At 34.7% G+C, this 25352-nt stretch overlaps 3 protein-coding genes across 3 annotated transcripts; 2 read left to right on the forward strand and 1 right to left on the reverse strand.

Moving 5' to 3' along the window:
- Positions 1–591: 591 nt before the first annotated feature.
- On the forward strand, positions 592–921 carry LOC137822416 (putative lipid-binding protein AIR1). Its single transcript, XM_068627303.1, has one exon. The coding sequence runs from the start codon at positions 592–594 to the stop codon at positions 919–921; it is 330 nt and encodes a 109-aa protein (XP_068483404.1).
- Positions 922–12065: 11144 nt separating this feature from the next.
- LOC137822417 (uncharacterized) lies at positions 12066–14488 on the reverse strand. Its single transcript, XM_068627305.1, has 5 exons — positions 13904–14488; positions 13464–13673; positions 12567–13016; positions 12339–12476; positions 12066–12185 (listed from the first exon to the last, which is right to left on the reverse strand). Exons 1-5 carry the CDS (start codon positions 14486–14488, stop codon positions 12066–12068), a joined length of 1503 nt encoding a protein of 500 aa, XP_068483406.1.
- Positions 14489–16109: 1621 nt separating this feature from the next.
- LOC137822865 (cationic amino acid transporter 1-like) lies at positions 16110–19661 on the forward strand. Its single transcript, XM_068627879.1, has 2 exons — positions 16110–16686; positions 18150–19661. The coding sequence occupies exons 1-2, from the start codon at positions 16287–16289 to the stop codon at positions 19514–19516; spliced, it is 1767 nt and encodes a 588-aa protein (XP_068483980.1). The 5' UTR covers positions 16110–16286; the 3' UTR covers positions 19517–19661.
- Positions 19662–25352: the final 5691 nt, after the last annotated feature.

The following is a 25352-nucleotide window of genomic DNA, read 5'->3' on the forward strand; positions in this document are numbered from 1 at the left end:
AATAATTATATACGCTATCAACTAATAATAAAACAATTATTAATGAATATATGACTTAGTAGAAGTTATATAAAGTTTAACAAATTTGTTATAAAAAATAATTACGATTAAATAATGTTGTAAAATTTTGTTATCTAATAAATTTTAAGAACCGCCATTAAGTGTTATATTTAAATGAGAAGTAACACATCTATATTGGTTAAATAGTATTTATACCCCCGTATAATATAATGATTTTTTTTAATTGTCTAACTATTTTTAATCATCTCAATTTTACCTTATTTTTACTAAAAATAAGTTAATGTAATCGTTTTTTTTTGTCAAATTCATGAAGATGACGTGTTGGTTCTGTCAATAAATCAGTGTAATTTATTATTGATGTGATATGTAATTGAATTAAAATCTTGTTAAGGTCATCTATTATAATCTTGATAACATCATCTATTTTCTTAAGTTAAAACAAAAGGAAAACCCCAGATGCAGAAGTTTTAGGGCTATAAATAGCCTTGTGTTCAGTTGTTGATCATTCACAATCGATCACATAGAAAAGTGTAAGAAAGTGTGGTGAAGGAATTAGGTTTGTTGAGTGAAATGGATTTGAAGGGTAGTGTTTGTGTTGCTGTATTCCTCTGTCTCAATCTCCTCTCAGTCTCAATGGTCACCTCTCAAACATGTCTTATGAATATGGTTGGGTTGAGAGCATGTTCTGGTTTGTTGAATTTGAGTCTTATAGTGGGGTCACCCTCCGACTGCTGCGACACCCTTCAGGGGATGGGAGCTCATGCTGGTGTTTGCCTTTGCACTGCCCTAAAAGCTAACGTCCATGGCATCATCCCCGACCTTTCCGAATTATCTCTTATCTACAACACAACTCTCAGTACTTGTGAAATGCCCACCTCTGAATTTGATCAATGTCCGTAAATTGGACACTTTGTTGAATGTCTGAGTCACATATGATAATGTTTACGTTGTTTGCGCGAAGGATCTCACGCACGGGGTCTCCTCCGCAGCCCTCGACGGCGAACCGTGGCGCGTTGCTGGTAAGATGGCCTCCCTTGCCGTTGATGCGTCACCTCCTTGTACCTTTGACTCCACTCGTATGGCTGCCACACGCGAAGCGAAGGTGTCTCCGAACTGCCTAGTCACGCTTGTATCTGTCGGAGATGTCGACTTGGTGGTGGCGGAAACCTCATCGGAATCTGGCAGCAACCATGCGTACTCGCTGGTAGTCCGTAGGCCGTTGTGCATGGCTACAAGCCCTGTGGGAAACATGCGTATTTATCGTAAAGGTGTAGTGATGCCCGGTGTTGGACAAAGGTTGATGGAAATTGGGGAATGTAGCAACAGCAAGTCACAAGAGGCGGGGCATACACGCGTCGATGGACTCAAAGAATTATCTCATAAAATGGATGTAAGGTTAGTATCTAATTCTACCGCTTGTTCTAATAATGATACTAAAAACTGTTTGGTCTGGTTAAACAATGAAAAGTTGGAAGCAGATAGAATTTGGAATTCAGGAAAGAAAGTAGGATACTCTCGGTTTGGAAACGAGGATGATATTTTAAACAAGTTAAAATGATTGGAAGAAAGGGACAATGGGAAAGAGGGATTAGGTTGGGATGGACAATTTGTTGTTAATGATGAAACTCATTAGTATGAATATAAGGGGTTTGGGAGGAAAGATAAAAAGGAAGTATATTAGTGAGCTCATTAAAAAATAACAAGTTGGAGTTATTTGTCTGCAGGAAACAAAATGCGAACAGATTAGTAAGGAAAAGTGTTATCAAATGTGGGGGTCAAATGAAATCGACTGGATTGAGGTTGGAGCAGTTAATAATGGTGGAGGAATAATCACGATGTGGAAGAAAGATTGTTTTGAATTGAAAGGGTTCAAAAGTGGAAACAACTACTCAATTATTGAAGGAATATGGAAGGTAGGGAAGCCAATGGAAATAACAATAGGTAATGTTTACTATGGTGGTAGTCTAAGAGAAAAGAGAAGTATTTGGGATGAGATAAGTGAGATAAAGAAAAATCACCGAATAAAACTGTGGTGTGTAGCTGGAGATTTTAATTCTATTAGATGTGCTGGGGAGAGAAGAGGTCAAAATTACAATGTCAACTATAGTAGTGAAATACGAAGTTTTAATAAGTTTATTGAGGATTCTAGTCTGGTTCATATTCCTTTGGTGGGTAGAAAGCTTACTTGGTACAAACCTAATGGGACAGCAAAGAGCAGAATAGATAGAGTCTTAGTCTCCCTTGAATGGCTAGAGAAGTGGTCGGGAAGCAAATTGTATGCGGAAGGGAGATCGGTTTCGGACCATTGTGCGTTAATTTTAAAGGAGATAAACATCGATTGGGGTCCAAAACCGTTTAGATGTCTTGATGTTTGGCAAAAAGACAACCGGTTTAAGGAATTAGTAAAGAATAAGTGGGCAAGCTACGACATCAGGGGAAACGGCTTGTACGTCTTAAAGGAGAAATTGAAAAGGTTAAAGTTTGACATAAGGAATTGGAACAAATATGTCTTTGGAGATGTTAATAAACAAAGAGTGGATTTGGAAAAGAGAGTCCAAGATTTGGACGGAAAAGACGATGAGGGGGAGTTGAGTGTGAAAGACAGAGAAGAGAGAATACAATTGTTAGCTGATCTGGGACAAGTGAGAGCTAAACAAGAGGCGATCTTGTAGCAAAAAGCAAGGGTTAGTTGGATAAGTCAGGGGGATTTGAATACAAAATTTTATCGCTCAAGTATTAAGTGGAGGAGGATACATAATGGGATTAATGGTCTCAAGGTCAGAGATCAGTGGTACGAAGATCCAACCGTAGTAAAAGCTAGTGTGAAGGAATATTTTGAGAGTAGATTTAGTAGGGGGAAGTCATCTGGTTAGATTGAATAATGTTCGGTTTAAGGGCATATCTAGGGAGGACAATGAAATATTGGTTGGAATTATAACTGAAGAGGCAGTCTGGAATTGTGATAGTTCCAAAAGTCTTAGACCAGATGGTTTTAATATTGGATTTTTAAATTCTGTTGGGACATTTTAAAAGGAGATGTGGTGAATGCGGTACAAAGTTTTGCAGATGGTGGAAGTTGGCCGAAAGGCACTAATGCTTCCTTTATTACTCTGGTTCCAAAGGTTGCAAATCCACAACATTTGAATGAGTTTAGACCGATTTCTTTGGTGGGATGTGTGTATAAAATCATTTCTAAAATCCTCTCTTCAAGGTTAAAAAGGGTTTTAAACAAAGTTATTGATCCCAGGCAGTCTGCATTTTTGGAAGGTAGAGGTTTGTTGGATAGTGTGCTAGTGGCCAACGAGACACTTGAGGAGGTAAAAAGGAAAAAGAAAGAGTGTATGGTATTTAAGGTGGATTATGAAAAGGCATATGACTCAGTAAGTTGGGAGTTTATTTACTACATGTTGGGAAGATTGGGCTTCGGTGGTAAATGGATCGAATGGATAAAAAACTGCTTAGAGTCATCCTCGTTATCTGTGTTGGTAAATGGAAGCCCAACAATTGAGTTCAAACCTATGAAGGGCCTAAGACAAGGGGATCCTTTAGCCCCTTTCCTTTTCCTAATTGCGGCTGAAGGTCTTGCAGGGGTAGTTAGACAGGCGGAAGAAAAGAAGTTAGTAGAAAGTATTGAGGTCGGGGAAAAGCAGGTAAAGGTGAGCATGCTCCAATATGCAGACGATACTCTATTTTCCGTAAAGCCTCAATCCAAAGTGTTCTGACTTTAAAGGCTATTCTGAAGTGTTTTGAACTAGCATTTGGCCTTAAGGTTAACTATTCCAAGAGTAAGGTTGGTGGAGTGGGAGTGAATATGAATCAGACGATGATTTTTGCCTCTATCCTTAATTGTGACATTATGAAGGCACCTTTCAGTTACTTGGGGGTGATGGTAGGTAGGAATCATAAGAGGTGTGCTTTTTGGGAAGGTATGCTTAATAAGTTACGAAATAGGTTGAGCGCGTGGAAAGGGAAATCTCTCTCTTTGGCTGGCAGAGTATGCCTTATCAAATCGGTACTTACGTCCTTACCACTCTTCTATGTCTCCCTATTTTGTATGCTGATGACTGTGATGAGGGAAGTGAAAAGGATACAAAAAAACCTTTTGTGGGATTGGGGGTCAGAGAACAGGAAAATTGCTTGGGTGGCGTGGGATAAGATATGTCAATCGAAAGATAAAGGCAGTTTAGGGGTTATTGACATAGAAAAGTTTAACTTAACTCTTCTAGGGAAATGGATTTGGAGACTTAAGTCTGAAGAGAGAAGTTTTTGGAAGGATATTCTAGTGTCTAAGTATGGTGGGTGGAGGGGATTAAAATCTCAAGGTCAATTTTGTAAGGAGTCGTTGTGGTGGAGAGACCTTAGGAAGGTATGGTACTTAGAGGGGTGGGGTAATGATTTTGAAGGCAGAGGTCGGTGGGAAGTAGGGGATGGGAAAGAAATCAGGTTTTGGGAGGATAATTGGTTGAAAAACATTCCTCTACTACATAAGTTCCCTAGGCTCTTTTCAATCTCCTTAGATACTGATTGTACTCTTTCTCAAGTTGGGGTTTGGAATAATAATATTTGGTCGTGGAAGTTGCGGTGGAGAAGGAATCTTTTTGAGTGGGAATCCAGTTTGGTTGTTCTTCTGATGTAGTTGGTGGATAACAAAAGGTTAACAAGAGAGGGTGGAGTTAAACCCGATAAATGGATCTGGAGGGATGTAGAAAACATGGATTTCTCTGTGAAAGCAGCTTATAAGTGTCTCATGGGGGAGACGTCTGTAGTGGATGAGGTTTTATTCGTGAATTTTTGGACTCTAAAGACATTACCCTCGGCACAATTGTTGGCTTGGAGGGTGATATGTAATGCCATTTCCACGAAGGATAATCTCTCGAGACGTGGCATAACTTTGATGACTGATCGGTGCCCTCTGTGTGGTGCGGAAGAAGAGTCGGTAAGACACTCTCTTTTTTTAATGTAGAATTTCTTGGAGAATTTGGGGTATGTGTCTAGAGTGGTTGGGGTTCATCTCGGTGATACATCGTGACCCACAAATGAACTTTAGGTTGTTCAAACCTATAGGCTTGAACCATGCAGTTACCAGGTGTTGGGGGGTATTTGGGTAGGTATTGTGAGTGAAATTTGGAACCATAGGAATAGGGTTGTGTTTGAGAATGGGCGGGTGGATCTAGTGGAGGTCTTTACCGTGGCACAAAGGAAAACTTGGTCTTGGGTCACAGTAAAAGAAAAATGGGTTGTCTTCTCTTACTCCGACTGGTGTCTGGAACCTCTCTGTTGTATGAGGTATTTGAAAGACTAATTCCTTGTTTTATTTAACTAACGTTTTGTTTCCCGTCCTGGTAGTCGTGGTGTGGTTTTTGTGCAGGTCTCATCAGTAAATCTTGTCTGGCATGGTTGGATTGAGGTTTGGAAGGTATTGTATGTTTGTGCAGGTTGTCTTGGTCTTTTCTTTTTGGCAGGGTAGGATTGGTGTCTGAACTGCAATAAAGGAAGTGACTATATGCATGGTTATCGGTTTGGTATTGGATTCTTTATGATGTTTGAGCTGAGGCAAATGGATATGTGACTCTTTTTTATTACTGGTGTGGCCAATTTGGGAAGCTTTTAAATGTTTTTTGCGGGTTTTCCTGATGTACGCATCCTCCTCGTAGGATCGGGTTGTTGATGTTAGTATTTGGTTCTTTGGTATATCTCAGTCTGCTACAAAGATATGGATTAGTTGTTTAGATGTTGTATTGTATTGGTTTGTTGTGCTTGTCACTTGGGTATGGTACTCCAACCTGTTGCCAAAGATTTTGTTTTAGTTAGATGTTTTTAATTGTTGGATGTATGTCCTTGATTGAGTGTGTGACATATTTGGTGGGGTGAGGTAAATGTGTTTGTTGGGTTTATGTACTTTGTCTGGAATTTATCTTTGATCTGTAGTGCAATGTTTGTTGGATTCGTTGGTAGGGTACTAGAAAACTTGATTTTAGAGTTTTGTATAAGGGTTAGGACACCCCTAAAGTGTCTCATTTTATTTTATTTATTCTTTACTGATAAAAAAAAATATTGTTCTTTTCATTTTGTTTTAGTGTTTTCCGTCTTTCTTTTCCACTCCTTCCACACGGTTCTAATGAAACCCTAAACCCTCCATCACCCTTTCCTTATCCTTATCCTTATATTTAAATAAAACTTATGTCACGCTTAACTCCTTTACTTTTTCTTATAAAATATCTTTTCTTTTTAACACACTTCCTGCATCCTATATAATTCTTCAAACTAAACACAATAATTTAAGTCAAACTTATCTCATACACACTTACATCAAATCTACTATAAAAAAATAAACATAAAGTCAAGAGTTTACCCCATATTACTACCATTTGAGAATTTCGATGTAACATTCAATTAGTAACAAATCAAAGAAGAGATCACCGAGAAGAAAAAAAAGAGTAAAACCTTCGTTAAAGTATTCTCCTCACACAAGAAAATCACTCTCTTTTTCATTATCATCTTCATCATTTACAACTTTTTTATTTCGATATTTCTTTTATTTTACAGAAATTTTACATATCTTGTTGAAATTTCACTTCTCACTATTTGTTAGGACTAAGTTGTAACTTTTGTATTCCTCACAACATGCTTTCAGAAAATTCATATATAAAAATAGTTTTCATAATTCAGAAAGTTATTTTAAAAATTTAAATGCAAAAATATATTTAAAAAAAAGTTTCATGAGTATATTTTTTCGCACATCTCCATTTATTTTTTGGTATTTCATATAAAATTGGACGAAGTAGTTGCCTAAGTAATGTGTTTTAAATATTCTTTTAGACTTTTGTAATTTCAAACCAGCTGTTTAGGTTTTTAGAACATTCTTCTACCAAATATACTATATTATTTAATATTTGAAACATTGAATAATTTAATGAAATAACTATTAGTATTATTTAATAATTTTTCATCAGGTTAATATCAATTTTAATGTATAGAAATCGTCACTCGACATAAATGAAATATATTAGCCAGGTTGGATTAAATTTAATCCATTTACAAACAATCTCAACCCAATTTATTTAAATTAGATTGTTTCATGGGGTATATATATGAAGATTAAAAAATAAAATACAAAAAAGAATAAACAACTTAATGACATGTAAATTAGTAATATTTTATTATTATTCATGTTTATGCTGCAATCTGAAACCAAAGTATGTTGATGTGAAAAGTATAAACTAAATTACAACTAAAATGGTTTCACTCCATGATAATAAAGATATTTTTAAACAAAGTTTTTTTTTATCAACAAGAAAAAATAAAATGAATATGACCCGTTTAAGGGGTGGTGCAACCTTTATACAGAATAAAAGTGACAAAACGTCCTCTCTCCAGATAAAAATAAAAACAACAAAGTTACCTCCAACTACCTACTCCAAAGTTACCAGCTAGACAACGGCAAAATCAAGAAACAACTCGACCACCCTATAAGCAACTTTTAATCGAGTGCATACATACCAGAGGTTCTAGACACCAATCAGAGAAGGAGAAACTCACTAATGATATCTTTGAGAAAATTCAAGACCAAACTTTTAACTGTACCAAGAAGAAAATTTCAAAATGATTAACCACTCCACCATTAAAAATAAATTTATTCCTATGTATCCAACTCACTTACCAACGCAATCCAAACATTACCCAAAATTAAATGAACAAATGTAGGCGCATCAAGAATTTTAAACTGCATGAAATTTGAAACATGGTTAAGAAGATCTTCCAAACTCACTCCTAAGCCTAGCAAAGATTCCAAACTAGCCAAGAAACTCCTTTTTCCCCCCCACACAAGCAACAAAGGTTGCTCACAACCTAAATCTTTTGTCTCTCCAAATTAACCTTGGAGGCTATCTTGTTTTCATTCACCCTCTAGGTTGTGACATGAGTTAAAGCAAAAGCCTTAATCCTCCAGAAGAAGTTGTACAACCGTGAATTTTCCTTTTCTCTCGTTCCCTTAAGGAGACCGTAGGCAGACTTGACAGAGGTTAAACTTGCTTTGCATAAACGGTGTTGATTGGCGTAGTGCCTTTAATGCGCGGTGGCAAGGGTTTCGCAGGGGCGGAGGCGGTGTGCCAGATCGTGCTTCGCGATGACCAGGTGCTTCGCGCAGGTCAATCAAGGGCGCAACGGCGACAACTGCTCAAAGGCGAGTCTGGATGGCGTGGTCTGAGACGAGTATGGATCACGTTTCGCGCATCTGTTGCATGATTGCAGAGTGCAGCGACGACAAGTGTTGGTATGTGTTGCAGCGCAGAGGAAATCCACCAGGTGAGAGGTGTTGCGTGCATGGGGTACGACTGTGCGTGGCGGTAGTGTGGGGGCGGTTGTGTGCGGTGCTGGTATGACCGTACATGGCGGTGGTGCAGTGAGCAGTGGTTGTTCGCTGCCTAGACTGTGGCGGGCAGTGACGGATCTTGGCAGTAACCTGTGTCTTTTGAAATGGTGGAAAGACCAGGGGTGATTTTTTTCCATCATCAAAGGTCTTGGTACTCCTTTGTCTTTGGATGAGAATACTATGAGAAAGAACAGGGGTATGTTTGCTAGAGTGCTAGTGGATATTGATATGTTGTCCCCTTTTTCCGATCACCTCTTGGTTGAACGTTCAAACTATACTTTTGTAGATGGTGTGGAATATGAATGGATTCCTCCTTTTTGCTCTCACTGTAAGATGATAGGGCATGAGCTTGCTCAGTGTCGAATGATTCATTATCAGGGTCGTGTTCCTGGGCCACAATATAAATCTTCTCAAAAGATAATTTCTAAAGAATGGGATCAGGGGAGGACCACGACTCCTAAACAACGTAAAGAATATCGAAAGAAAGATTCGCAGCCGAAGCTCGTGGAAGACCCCACAGATAAATTGAACATTGTTGTTCCCGACAAGGCTAATGCAGGGTCACCCTTGGGTCACCTTGCTTCCGATAAATCAGGAGGAGTGGAGGATGATTTTGCTGATATGCCTCCTTTTAAGGATGCCTCGAATCATGAATCCAAGCAAGGGTTGTCCACTCATACTTCGGATTTTCCAGTACAGGGGATGTTACCTGTTGTTATGCAAGCTAAGGGCTCGGTGTCTCATGCTTCTAATGAGGATCTTCATGTGGAGATCTCGCCTCCTGTGGTGGTTACATCTTCGTTGTGCCCCGCCTCTCCTCAGAGGGCTAAATCGCCTACAGATTCTACAACACCAATCAATACTCCAATTGATGGTCACCACGTGGAGACCTCTGCAATTGTGATTGTACCATCCCCGTCATTGGCCTGCAAAATCACTTTTCATCTATCGAGGGTTTGGAAACTACAGATGTGGTAGGTGATCCTTATATTGGTACGTCTATTGCCATTGTTGAAATTTGATTATGACCATATCATTGTTGAAAATGAGATTGGCTCAAAAGTTTGGGTTGATCCTAATGAGATGGAGGAGGATGTCAGTGATACTGGGGAGAAGATAGTTCGTACTAAAAGAAAACCAGGGAGACCACCTAAAGGGACTGGTAAATCCAAAAAAACTGCTAAGACAATTCTCACCACAATGAAGTTCTTTTATTTTTTATGGAACGTTAGAGGACTGGGAAACCACAAAACTGTGGAGATGTTGCTTAGTTTACTTAAACTGTATAAACCCCTTCTGGTTTTTCTTGCTGAACCTATGATGTTGTACACTAATGTTTTTTATGTCCTTTACAAATTTGTTAATATGCATTTGGTGGCTACGTCTCCTATTGTTAATAAATCTGCTAAACTTTGGTGTTTGTCGATCCCTAATCTGGTCCAAGATTTCTTGATAAATGAACAGTTTATTTCTGTAACTTTCCAACACGTAAAAGACACCCACTAATTTGCAACAAAGCAAAATATATGGATGAGCAAATTGTGTAGCTAGTCTTAGGGGTGACTCTATATGCAAAGAAGAAAATAACACACTTCAAAATAAGTTGAAATTTGTTAGATTTATTAACTCACCTTCACAATATCACCAGCAATGTAGAGAACACATGAGGATGCATTTCCATTAGGTGCCATTAATGTTCTAAGAGAAACATGAAATATAGCCAGAATTAATACTTTATGTCCATGCTCTTTCAACATCAAAGCCAGAAAATATGTGAGTGTTGAAATATTTTAATTGAATTTTTTAAATTAAAACATTGATTAATTACATTATATAATAAAAATTATTTTGATATTACATTTAAATTAAATTAATTCATAGAATTTTTAATTTAAATAATATTTTGAATTTATTATTATAGATTTAATTTCATGTTTAAGTAAAATTAAAATATTAAAATATTACTTTAGAATGTTAATTTTTAAATTGATTTTAACTATTTCAGTATTATACTAAAATTAATAATTTTATTGTTATATTTAAAATATTAAATTTATTGTTATTCATTTAAAATATTTTATAAATTAACAATTAAGACACAAAATCGACACAAAATAATAGTTTATAATTTTATAAAATTTAGTTACTCCAAAATAAATAATAGTAACTAAAAATTTAAGTCTTTATGATAATTAGAAATAATAAATGGTTTTTAATTTCATTATTTTTATTAATAAAAAATAGTCTCTAAAATAGATTAAAAATACTAAAAAATTATTTCTAATTACATCTTAATAAACTATTTTATACATTAAATAATTTTTAGTTTATAAAATAATATTTAAATTAATCGATATAATAATTAATTATTTTTTTTCTTTAAATAATTTATATTTTTTACTGTAATATTTTCTTTATTTAAAGATTTCATTTTCTTAGTCACGTCACTTCTTTTCTAAAAAGTAGTCCCTTTCTAAGGATTCACTTCAAGTATTAAGGAATTAATTTGTCAACTTCATGCATAGCTCTTTCTCTTAAATCATGCTTAAATTGACTTACTGCATTATGGCATAAGCAATGATCCGTCTTATGTTTTTTTTTTTTATCAGCAATGAATAAATAAAATTTAAAGGGATACTTCAGGGGTATCCCAACCCATATACAGTAACCAGAAGTGGACTTCCTATATCATCCACAAAAGATGCTCTCCTTTATGGTTGAAGCAGAACAACCTTAAAGTGAGAAAACCATACCCAAAAATATAACCAACAGGTTACCTCAAAGCAACACTCAACTTTACCGAAACTCCCAGGACCGAGGCCACCTACTTTCACCTCGCCACGCGACTACACACATATGGAGAACGCCGCTTCATCGATCGCGATCATGTTGACCTATGGTGAACGCCGCTTCATCAACCGGCGATCATGTTGATCTTTGCATACCTTCGGCGACCACTGACTACGCACGCATGGAGATCGTCGTTTCCTCGACCGGCGATCATGTTGACCTTTGCATAACTTCGACGACCACCGACTACGCACGCATGGAGATCGTCGTTCCATCGACCGGCGACCTTAACTTCGACGACCACTGACTACGCACGCATGGAGATCGTCGTTTCATCGACCGGCGATCATGTTTACCTTGTATAACTTCGACGACCACCGACTACACACATATGGGGAATGCCATTTCATCGATCGGCGATCATGTTGACAGCGCCGCTTCATCGACCGGCGATCATGTTGACTTTGCATACCTTCGACGACCACCGACTACGCACACATGGAGATCGCCGGCGATCCCCAAAACCTGCTTCAGCTAAGTTCTGCGTCAAAACCTTCGACTACTCACGCATGGAGACCAATAGAACACCCCGCTTCAGCTAAGTTCTGCGTCAAAAGATCACCAGTCACAGTAAAACCACCAAACCAACTGCCTTTTGTCTAATGTCAGGTATGCTATGGAATCTTCTTGAATGGCACAAGCCGTGCAAGGGCTCTTCTACTTCTTCCCAACATCAGGGGTGATTAACTTGGCAGTCCTTGGCTCCGAACCAGTTAGACGCATGGTGAGTTATATTGGTCCAGAATTTACAGCAACTCTGCTTCCAAAACGTTCCCAACATGCCTTAGTTCACTTGCTTCCCTTTAGGTACCTGCAACAGAGTCTACACCAGATTGTCCTCACTGTTCATAACCAACCTAGTGGCAACCACAAAAGGCACTACCAAAAGATAACGTTCAGCCAGGTTGCCAAGAACAAAAATCACACACATCACCATTCCTCCCTAGACACCTCAGAGGCCACCAAAAAGTTTAGGTATACAACAGAACCGGCCAACTTAGGAAAAGGCCAATCTTGGCCCCCTTCATTTATAACTCCCGATACACGACACTGGATTTAAGATCCAATCAACGAAAGAATAATCGAACCTTTGTACCTTGTGCTTCATCCATAACCAGGATTTAAGTTGGGCTTTTTGGAACACCTCTTCTGCGTCTACAGCACTTTGCTTAAACACCACCGAATTTCTGTGCTCCCAAATACCTTTCCACACGGAGCTTTGTTTGTTGTTGGCCTGAGTTAGTAGGAAGCTCTCAAAGTGGCTCATAAGTACATTACTTTCTACAGACAGAATGTCGATCCATCTATGACACAGGCTTCATACCCGCAACGCCAAATCACACTCCATAAAGAGATGTTGACTTGATTCGATCTTGTCATGGCACAGTACACACGTGGTAGACTCTAGCATCACCCCTCTCCTACTCAAACACTCTCTAGTTGGCAGTCTATCCAAAAGGGCTCTCCATATTGTAGTTAGGACATTGGGGAAGGCCCTTGCCTTCCAGAGATACTTGAACACTTCACTTTGACGCCCTCCGTCAGTACTAGCTAGGCACAGATATGCTGATTTCACTGTGAAGCACCCATTTTCATCGTTTCCCCATACCCGTACATCTGACTGCTCCTTGTTAACACATACGCTAGAAATGTGAGTTACTAGCTCTGTTTCCAACTCCTTTTCCCATTCAAATCTGTCTCGCCTCCAACTTAAGGTCCATCGCCATACTAACCCTTCCCATGCACCCACCTCTTCCACCCTTTGCCCCTGATTCTGCGATAATGAGTAAAGTCTGGGGAACAACGTTTTGAGTTTAGTGCTCCCAACCCACACATCCTCCCAGAATCTCGTTTTATTGCCTCAACCTAGCTTCCATCCCATTTGTGCTTGGAACCATCCTTCTCCACCTCCCTCCCTGCACGCTTTATTGAGGTCCCTCCACCACCAAGATTGCCTTTTTAAAGGCGTTTGCATTGGCTCATCTTCTGGTCCATATTTTGACTCCAAGAGCTCCTTCCATCTTCCTCTTTCTTCCGAGTGCCATCGCCATCTCCATTTAGCCAGTAGGGCGTAATTAAACTTTTGGATATTAGTAATCCCCAGCCCTCCCTCCTCCTTTGGTTTACACAAGTTCTCCCAGTTTACCCATGAGATCGGCTTCTTCTCCTTCCCCCACCCCCACAGAAACCTTCTTTGTAGGCTAACAATACTCTTGCATACTGAGTTCGGTGCTCTGAACAGGGATAGGTAATACAGAGGTACTGCAGTGAGTACTGATTTTATAACACATATTCTCCCGGCCATGGATAAGAACCTCCCTTTCCACACACTGAGCCTGGCTTTCAGCTTATTAATAACTGGCTCCCAAAACTTCTTCCTCCTTGGGTTGCCGCCCACTTCAAGACCCAGATACTTAAAGGGTACTTCCATCTGAGAACAATTCAAGGTCTTAGTGTAGCATAGAAGGTTGTCTCTATGGACATTAACGCCTGCTAACTTAGACTTATGAAAGTTGATCTTCAACCCGGACGCTACCTCGAAGCCCCTGAGGATAGCCTTTAGGGTTACCACGTTCTTGAAAGAGTCCTCACATACAAACAAAGTGTCGTCTGCGAACTAAAGAATACATAGCTAAAGCTCATTCCTACCAATCTTCAGACCTGATAGGAGGTTGGCCTTACTGTCTGCCTCACTAGCCCAGTTAGTCCTTCTACAACTACTAGAAAGAGAAACAGGGCTAGTGGATCTCCCTGCCTCAAGCCCCTTTGTGGTTTGAATTCTTCCGTCGGACTTCCATTGACCAGAACAGACACTGTAGCAGATTCCATACACCCACGAATCCATCTGATCCACATATTGTGGAACCCCATCTTGTGTAGCATGTCGTACAAAATCTCCCATCGAACCGAGTCGTAGGCCTTTTCAAAATCTACCTTCAGGCATAGTCCACTTCGACCACCCTTTCTAAGATCCTCGACAACTTCATTGGCCATAAGAACACTATCTAGTATTCCTCTATCTTTCAAAAAAGCCGATTGGCAGTCGTTTATGATCGTGGGGAGCACCTTCTTGATCCTTCCAGCCAGCACCTTGGATAGTATTTTGTACATAGCTCCTACTAGGGAAATGGGTCTGTAGTGGTCAAAATGAACTGGGTTCCTTACTTTGGGCACCAATGCGATGAAGGACGCATTACACCCCTTAGGTATGCAGCCTGTTTCATGCAACATATCCATCACTTCCATGACCTCACCCTTCAGAGAGCCCCAACTCTTTTTAATAAAATTGAAGTTGAAACCGTCGGGTCCTGGACTTTTTGAGCCTTCACATTGGGTCCTGGGCTTTTTAATAATTAAGTTTTACTATCAGTCTGATATTGGATTTTTTTACATCCAATATTATGATTTTGTTAAATAAAAATTCATAGGTTAACATTTTAACTTTCTCATTTCTCATAGGAAATCAAGTACACATTTTCTTTAGGAGATGAAAATTCATTTTTGGAATAAGCAACCTCTAATATAAGGAAATGCTTTCATTTCAAATTGGGCCACCATTTTTTTCTTTAAAAGCTAATTTCTATATTTCATATCTCTTACAACAGTAATGAGTTGTTCTTTATAGTCAAAACGAAATGAAAAGCATAGGAAATTCATATGATCAATTGCTCCTAAATCAAGAATTCAAACACCTTGAAATACGTGACTAGTAGTATTGAATGCACCATTTAATAGTTAAGTTCAATTATTATTTTTAAATCTTAATTTTTTTTACCATAATTCGAATTTGGTATAACTTCATTACACAAAAATAGACTAAGTAATGTCATGAGATTGCTCAAATCATGAGAATACTTTTAACACATCATTAGTAAAAATGATTTTGCTTATATCTCTTTAGCTTTTATCTTGCTTAACGAGTAAACGAAAATATAAAAAAGGTATGCATGGTGATTGGAATCTCAAGCTACCCAATTTCCAAACAAAAGAAAGAAACAAATGTAGATGAAGAATGAAATAAAGAAAGGCATAATTTTGAGACAAAAAAAAAGAGCACACAAAAATAGAAAAGACACATAAGTTAGAGTAGAAGACAAAATAAAGAAGACGACGCCATGTGAAGAGAGCAACACGATGGGATTGATATCCTAGAAAAAGCGACATGGTATGTCACTTTTAGAGAATACGAAGAAAATGTTGTACCATCGTAACAAAAGAGAAATGTATTGTATCATAGAAATTGTACAAGTTTATTTTCACAAATAATTCAATTTTAAAAGCAACTCAAAATAAATGTAAAATATTATTAAATTGACACGTAAGTAGGTGCATAAAATAGGAGGTGAAAAAGAAAAATTATACAAACTTTGATACATCAGTTTTAAAACAAAATATATAATAAAAATAAATTTATGATTAAATAATATAAAAAATATTATTTTGATAAGTGTAAATGAAAAGAATCAGTTTATAATGTTTGACCAATACAGTTTTAAAATTATTTCTCTTCCTAATTATAATCTGGTAAAAAATTAATATATCAGTTAGTATTAAGAATTGTAAGATTATTTTGTTACTGAAAAATTAAAAGACATGAGAATCTATTATAATAATCTAATGATATTTTAAAATAAAATAAAAATTAAATATAATTAAAATATTAATTTATTGATTATTAAGTATATATTTATTATTTGAGTAATGATGCATTTACGAGACCCACATTTTTTATATCACACTACAATTTCTAATACTATTATTTTAATATTTTTTATATCATTTAATTACTGAGTTATCATTTATTATATATTATATATATTTTTATTTAAACCCATAAAATAAAAATTTAGAAACTCTCAATGTTCTCAAAAGCATCATTTCCCATATTACTTGTATGGTGTAAACCTATGACCAACCTGCAAAATATATAGGTTTTGATAACAGACAAAAGAGAGAAGAGTGAGTAGCTAGTGCGAGAGGTCTGATACCAAAAACACAGATAGAAAGAAGAAAGCTTGGTACCGAAACGCAGAGTCATATACTGATGGACGGAGGAGGAGTGCGGAAGAGGAGGGGTTGCTCCGTTCAGAAAAACGACTTCCTCCCGGAGGAATCGTTCAAGAGCTGGGGGAACTACAAGGCGGCGCTGCTGGAAACGCCGCGGAGGCTCAAGGACCGATTCCTCACGCGATCCAATGAGCGAGTGGAGATCGGCGAGATGACGGTGCGTAGCAGCCACCAGATGAAGAAGACGCTCAACTGGTGGGACCTCATCTGGCTCGGCGTCGGCTCCGTCATCGGCGCCGGAATATTTGTCCTCACCGGAATGGAGGCCAGGAACGTCACCGGTCCCGCCGTCATCTTGTCCTTCGTCGTGTCCGGTTTCTCCGCCATGCTTTCCGTCTTCTGTTACACAGAGTTTGCCGTCGAAATCCCCGTTGCCGGTGCGTGACTCGTTCCTTTTAGTTCCTTTTTTTCGCTGTTTTTTAGTGTGATTTACAAACTCTGATTCTGATCTTTTTTGTTAGGGTTATAATTAGTTTTGTTTTATTCTCCACTAGACAAAAATAACAGTTTTTTACGTAAAAGACGAAATTAAAATTTTGGGTAATTTCGTTGAATGTTCAAAATTGATACCTCCACATCATTTCAATGTTTAATTTATAAAAAAATTAATTAGGGTTTTTATTTGCCTTAAAAATTTTGAAATAAATCTTTTTTAATCTCTTGAATTAAAAAATAAAATACTTTGACTATCTTAAAATGTGAATTTAATCCCTAAACCTTAAATTTTAGGAAAAGAAGTGGTAAACATTCAGTTACATTTATTAAATTTAGTGTTTAGAAATTATTTTCCATTTCGAAGTGCTAATTTTGTTTTCAAAAAAATTGGAGGGTCAAAGTTAAAACTATTTAAATTTAAGGGTTTTTAATAAAATTAAATGTTTAATGAATAAGTTAATGTGATCCCTAATTATCAACTACAAAAAATAACATTGTATCCTTATTAGCAGAAATTATGATTTAATAATTAGCTACAGTAACATCAGGTCCTGGTTACCTAACATTATATCCTCCTTAATTAGGAAATATTATATTAAATCTCACGTATAAAGTCAAGTGAAGATATTAGATTTTATCAGAATTTGTGGACCTAAGTCTTTCATATCATTTATTAAGTCTTTATATTATTTATTTATTTATTTGTAATTAATAAACATATTTTTAACCGTTTTTTATTTCTACTGATTAAATTTTATCAGCATAATCTATTTTGTTGATTTTACTATTTATAATTATAACATCATCAAAATTAATAACAAATATTTGTTTTAAAAATTATTTTTATAAATTTTAACATTTATTATAAAAGGGAATACCCAAAAGAATAAGTATGTGTATTTTCATTAGTTTATTATCTGAAAATTTATTTAGCAGTCTATTTTATAGAAAAAAAAACTTATAAATAAACTCATAAATGAAAAATCTAAAAATATTAATAAATTGTGTTCATTATATTTAAAAATTACTTTTGTAAATATTAATATTAAAAATAATAAATAAATAATAACGGTGAGTTATTATAATAAAAATGTATCCAAAAAATGGAAAGGTTTCATTTTATTATAGAAAAAAAAATCATAAACTAAAAGAATTAAGTAATAATGAAAATAAAATAATGCAGAAAACTAAAAGCTTGCTTACTTTCAACAGCAGCATGCTAATTACTTTCAACAGAAGCATGCTTACGACCACAAATTTACAGAATTTCTCTATAAAGTATATACTTGCAATACCTATAATAGCGTAATATATACATATATACATCATGAATCAATAATGTTCTTGAATTTGCCATCAACTTGTTCTTGTTTTCTTGTTTTGTTTCTCTTTTGTTTTTCCTTAGGTGGGTCATTTGCCTACTTGAGAGTGGAGCTAGGAGACTTTGTGGCCTTCATAGCCGCCGGAAACATCCTTCTTGAGTACGTAATAAGTTGTGCCGCAGTAGCAAGGTCATGGACCTCATACTTCGCCACCCTTTGCAACAAAAACCCTGATGATTTTCGCATAGTGATCCATAACATGAACTCCAATTATAGCCACCTTGACCCTATAGCTGTTCTCGTCCTTGTACTCGTATGCATCCTTGCGGTTCGCAGCACCAAAGGCTCTTCAATCTTCAACTACATTGCCTCAGTTGTACACATAATCATCATTGTCTTCATAGTCATAACGGGTCTTATCCACGCCAAGCCTCAAAACTACGTCCCCTTTGCACCCTTCGGTGTCAGGGGCGTGTTCCAAGCCTCAGCTGTTCTCTACTTTGCCTACGTGGGGTTTGATGCTGTTGCAACCATGGCTGAAGAGACCAAGAACCCTTCAAGGGACATTCCAATTGGGCTTGTGGGCTCAATGTTGATCGCCACATTGGCGTATTGCTTGCTTGCAGCCACACTCTGCCTCATGCAACCGTATACCAATATAGACGTGAACGCACCCTTTTCGGTGGCGTTTAGTGCTATTGGGTGGGATTGGGCTAAGTACATTGTTTCGTTGGGGGCTTTGAAGGGAATGACCACTGTGTTGTTGGTGACTGCTGTGGGTCAAGCTCGCTATCTGACTCACATTTCACGCACACACATGATGCCTCCTTGGTTTGCTTTTGTGGATGAGCACACTGGGACACCTGTGAATGCCACAATTTTCCTGGTTCTGATCTCAGCTCTGATTGGTTTCTTCACTGACCTTGAGGTTCTCTCTAACCTCTTGTCGATCTCCACTCTCTTCATCTTCATGTTGGTGGCAGTTGCTCTGCTTGTGCGTAGGTACTACTCGAGTGGAGTCACAACAAAGAGCAACCAAATCAAGCTCATTGTGTTCATCGTGGTGATCATTGGCTCTTCATGTGGGATTTCATCTTATTGGGCACTAAGTGATGGTTGGATTGGTTATGCTGTTTTTTGTCCAATTTGGGTTTTAGCTACAGGAGGGCTTTGGCTTCTTGTTCCAAAGGCAAAGGAGCCAAAACTTTGGGGGGTGCCTTTGGTTCCATGGCTACCTTCCATATCTATTTTTATTAACATATTCCTTCTTGGATCTATAGATAAAGATTCGTTTATTAGGTTTGCTTTTTGGACAGTGCTTCTCCTGGTTTACTATGTCCTCTTAGGGTTGCATGCTTCTTATGATAAAGCTAAGGAGTTTGAAGCACAAAGTAGTGCCCAAAGGGGGGTGAACACTTTGGAAGATGGGGTGGTGGTGTCTTCTACGTAGTAGACTCTCTCTAGTATTTTTACTTTTGTGTCTTTGCTTTTGTTTTTGCACTTCATTTTATATTAATGCCCAATTTAATTCTGTTCTGTAAATAAAATATGTTAAGTGCTTTAGAATGTGATTTTTATCATCAATTAAAAAAGTACTCATGAAAACTGGAGTGAAAAACTGGTAGTAAACTTGATAAGTATGTTTAAATGAATTGCAAAATTTGTCAGAAAAATAATAGGTTAAAGATTAGAAAAATTCGGTAAAATCGATTAAAATTGGGCCGGAAAAATATATTAAATTATAATTGTATTTTTTTAAAATATAAAAATTAACCTGAATATTTATCATTTTCCTTTTTGTTTTACATGTAAATTTATTACTGATAATAAATATTGATGCATATTATTTAAATTTTTATTTAAGTATGACAACATATTTTTATTTACAACTTTTTATGTCTAAAACTATCCGTGATTATGTGAAACTTAAAACTATGAAAAAATAAATAATATATATATATAATAGAATAGAATTTGTGGATTTGACATGCATTTATTGGTATAAATTAAAAAACAACATATTAATGATGTTTAATGACGTTTTATCAAAATAATTTCAAAGATCATCTCAATGTCTCAAGGGGATAGATAAAATAAAAGTATTTACGCAATGACTGGATATGCCTTTGAAGAGTTTCAATCTGGATTTTGCAATTATAAGTATTATGGATTCATTTTTGTATGTCACTATAATTAAGAATATAATATGCATACATTATATTACGATGTTGAATGGACGACAAACATATAATATCAATTCAAATATGGGTTTGGCAGCAGGCAGAGGTAAAGAAAGGTGAGCAAATCAATTCAAATTTTTATTGAGTTTTTATATAAGAGTTTGAATATCATAACTTAAATGTTTCATTTTATTTAATTTATTTATTATAAATAAATAAAATGTGATAGTTAAGGAAATAATATCTCATCGGACGATATATTTAATGATTTTCATATTATTAACATATAAAAAAAACACATTTTTCTAACAAACAAATAATTTGGTGAAATTTTGGACATCAAAATATTAGGGTTTTTTTACCATGATGGAGTTATCTTTTTTTGTTTTTATCAAAATGGGGTCCGTTTAAAAAAAATTATAAATTTAGGCAAGTCGTGCCTAATTGGGACGACTTCATATGCAGAAGTCGTCCCAATTAGGCACGACTTCTGCCATATCATACTAAAGTCGTGCCAACATGGTACGACTTCTGCCTTGTCATACTGAAGTCGTGTCAACTTGGCACGACTTCTGCCCTGTCATACTGAAATTGTGCTAACTTGGCACGACTTCTACCACGTCATAATTTTATTTTATTTTTTTAATTTTATTGTTTATATATTGGGTAGTAAGTTATGTAATGTTGAAAATTAATTTCTTCTCATCATTACGTGTTCTGTAAAATCATTACTTCTCATGCTATTTTTGCAAATTCACAACAATAATTCTCTATTTATTTTCCAAATATAATAATTTTTCATTTATCTATTTATTTCCAAATTCAATAACAATTTTATTCATTTTTTAATTAATCAAATAATCAAGTTATTGTATTACATTACCGTCAAACATGATCCATACATGATTATCCAATTTTTTGTTCCTTAAAACTAACACTCTTAGAAAATTATGTATCAAATTAATTTTTAACATTACATAACTTACTATCCAATATATAAACAATAAAATTAAAAAAAAATGACGTGACAGAAGTCGTGCCAAGTTGACACGACTTCAATATGATAAGGCAGAAGTCGTGTCAAGTTGTCACGACTTCAGTATGACAGGGTAGAAGTCGTGCCAAGTTGGCACGACTTCAGTATGACATGGCAGAAGTCGTGCCTAATTGGAACGATTTCTGCATATGAAGTCGTGCCGAATTGGCACGATTTGCCTAAATTTGTAATTTTTGTTAAACGGACCCCATTTTGGTAAAAACCAAAAAAAATAACCCCATCATATGGTCAAAAAACCAAATATTAGCAATCATTTTGTAATGTAATACATAAATATTTTATTGTTATATATATTTCTTTAAAGAAAAGGTGGCTTTAGAATATCGATCAAGATATTATTCATAAATGCTTTCTAAGACAAAAATTATTTATAAATGGCCTAAAACATAGAAAATTTAAATGAACTACTATGTGTATCAAAATAGAAATTAGTAGTTGTGAAGTTTTTGTTAGATGGCTATATAGGTGCTTGTATTTTACACTTCTTTTCTGATTTGAGATTCTTGTATAAGGATTGAAATATCCTTAAAATGTTTTGTTTAATTTTTTTTATTCTTTGTCGATAAAAAAAATCTTATTTTCAAATATTTACTTACATAGATTAAAATTGATATAATGTATAATTTTTAAAATATTTTAAATTATAAATTATTTAATCACTTTGTTATTTATATATTAGTTGAAAGGGTTATTTAGTAACAACTTTTTACATAGATTTATGGAATAATTAATATAGTTTAAACTATAATGATATGCTAACTAGTAATCTGTATTAGAGATTTAATTAATAGTTAATGTAAAAGTCATCATTTTATGTTAAAAAATAATATTGTTTGTTGACAATATTCTTTATTATATATAACACACAAGTAAAACCAACTACCTATAATGAACTTAATTAACTCAATATGATCGTAAAATAATAATTAATATGATAGTTGATTTTAATGTAATAGGTAATATGATGACTATGAGTATGACATATATTAAATTTGATTCATACTAATAGATAATATAATAAATTATGTTTAGATTGAAGTAGATTATAGATAAATTAAATGTGATTCATATGTTAATATTGTTAGTATCATTAATATTGTTAGTATTATTATTATTGTTAGTATTATTAATATTTTTAGTATTATTAATATTGTTAGTATTATTAATATTATTAGTATTATTAATATTGTTAATATTGTTAGTATTATTAATATTGTTAGTATTGTTAGTATTGTTAGTATTGTTAGTATTATTAATATTGTTATTATTATTAATATTGTTAGTATTATTAATATTATTAATATTGTTAGTATTATTAATATTGTTAATATTGTTAGTATTATTAATATTGTTAGTATTATTAATATTGTTAATATTGTTAGTATTATTAATATTGTTAGTATTATTAATATTGTTAGTATTATTAATATTGTTAGTATTATTAATATTGTTAGTATTATTAATATTGTTAGTATTATTAATATTGTTAGTATTATTAATATTGTTAGTATTATTAATATTGTTAGTATTATTAATATTGTTAGTATTATTAATATTATTAATATTGTTAGTATTATTAATATTATTAATATTGTTAGTATTATTAATATTATTAATATTGTTAGTATTATTAATATTTTATATTATTAATATTATTAATATTGTTAGTATTATTAATATTATTAATATTGTTAGTATTATTAATAATAATAAGTATAATAAAAATCATAATAAAACTAAAGAATTTGCTTAATGTAGTGGTTAAATTTTACTTGGTTGCTGAAAGATTGCTGAAGGAATCTGGCTTCGAATCTCATTCACTGCTAATTTTATTTTATGGTGCTAATATTTACATACGGATTTTGATCCGTATGTAATAATCTGTATGTAATTCAGTGTCCCATTAATTTCATTAATTCATTGCTGATAAAAGAAAGACAAATAAAGTTTGATAAACTCTAGACATATATATGGAAGTTAAAAGTATGAATGGATGAATTAGCTTAAAGTTGTAGATAAATAAAAATAATATATAAGTTGTGAAGATATATAATACACGAAGTTTCTTACAACTAATTTAAGATTAGAGAATCATAAAAATCAACAAACACACTCTGAAGCATATAACTTTAGATGCATTCAAAAACTTTTATACAAAAGTAAGTCAACCTTGTTTTCACTTATAGTTACATTTAGTTTTTATTTCTTAAAGAAATTTTAAAAGAATTCCAAGAAAGTAAGAATTTAAAAAAAAATATTTAAAAATTAACTCACCTCTCTTTATCTAATAAATCATTCTCTTTTCCTAACACTTTGGGTGCAAGAAATTTACTTTTCTTTATAAAAAAATTATGTTCTTAAAATATATCTAGTATAAAAATTCTAAAAGGGAGCATGAGATTTTATTTTAGTCTAACTAGAACTTACCTCATTTTTTTAAGATTCTCTTGTTTGCTCTAATTTTGAAGTCTTATTATTAAACCCACATTTTTATAACTTTTTTATTTGTGTTTTAACTTTTTATAAATTAAAAAATGTAAGCTTAATATTATTTTTTTAACCTATTATTTATTTATTTATTTTAATTTGACCCCTAATTAAGTCTATTAAATAAATAAAAATACTATAATATGTCATTTTCAAGATTCAATCAATTTCTTAAAATTTTTAAATTGTAACAATGTGGTTTTTTTTTTTTCAATTTGAATCATTGGTTTCATAAGTTCTTACTATTTATTGGTTATAAATCTATTAGACGTAAATTAAAATGTTAAAGATTTGTTTGTTAATTGGATGGCAATTTGTCACGTATTCCATTTTAACAATTTGAGGGGAATTGATAGAATATTTTATGAACTTATCAATTTAACTCAATCCATAGAGTTTGATCTTGAATTACATGAACCATGGTCAAAAAATTCACATAAGAAAAACTCTATAAGGTGAAAATGTATCAAAAGCCTCATGGCTCGGGCTCAAGCTCAACTCATGGGTTAATTTTTAAAGTACAAAAATTATTTAAAAATATAAATTAACAAAAAAGTACTTAAAAAAGTATTTATATATGAAAAATATTTACTCAATACAAATACAAATTCAGTATGAGGAAAGAAAAGTTGGATTTAGGTCAAGTTAAATCAGACTACATCATCTCAAACTGGTTGATATGGGCCTATGTCAAGTTGAGTTGGGCCACATCAGGTCAATTGAGTCAAACAATATCAGACGAGTCAAGTCGATTCCACTTTGAGATAGTATCATTCTCATCCTAACGTCGTCCATCAGGGGTAATCACCGAAGGTCGATTATCCTCAGCCATCTGAATAATATATGAGTGTGATATAGACCGGAACCTCTCCAAATATGCTGGAACACAGGCTCCAACATCAACTGATAATACAAAATCTTATACGAGGTTAGCATTAAAATCTAACCATCGTCATTCGATCTCAGATGTGGAGGGATCGCCATGATGAACGGTGGCTGGATGACAATACATTGTATATATCCAAATTGTTTGAGTACACATTCAGGAAAATGCATTTGCTTGCAAGCCCTCAACCGAATCTACCTTGAAAATAATGCAATCCACTCAAAATGACGCAATGCTTTGTGCTCTTCATAGGGCATCCATTAAACAACACGTATACAAATGTTATCTAATTGCATCCGAACAGATGGAAGTGTGGACATCCTACTCCTGACCACATATTTCATACACCGCGACTCATCCTCAACATAGTCATTCTGAAGTTGTCGGTGTCCAACAGTCGGAAAGTGCTCGTATATCCACAATGCCAATAAAGTGACATACCCAACTAACTGTTTAGTATTCACATAGCAACCATCTCCCACTGCTCATACATGTGGGTCAAAGGAGTTGTTGCCCACGAGTATCCCTCAGTCATCGCAGCTACATCGGAGCTCGGGTACGTGTAAAATTGTTCGATAATAAGGAGGTGCAACAAATTCGACACATCATCCAATGTGATAGTCAACTCACGTATGGGCAGATGAAAGGAATTTGTCTCTATGTGCCACCTTTCTAC

This window comes from Phaseolus vulgaris, chromosome 9 (genome assembly GCF_000499845.2).
Source record: "Phaseolus vulgaris cultivar G19833 chromosome 9, P. vulgaris v2.0, whole genome shotgun sequence".
Lineage (NCBI taxonomy): Eukaryota > Viridiplantae > Streptophyta > Magnoliopsida > Fabales > Fabaceae > Phaseolus > Phaseolus vulgaris.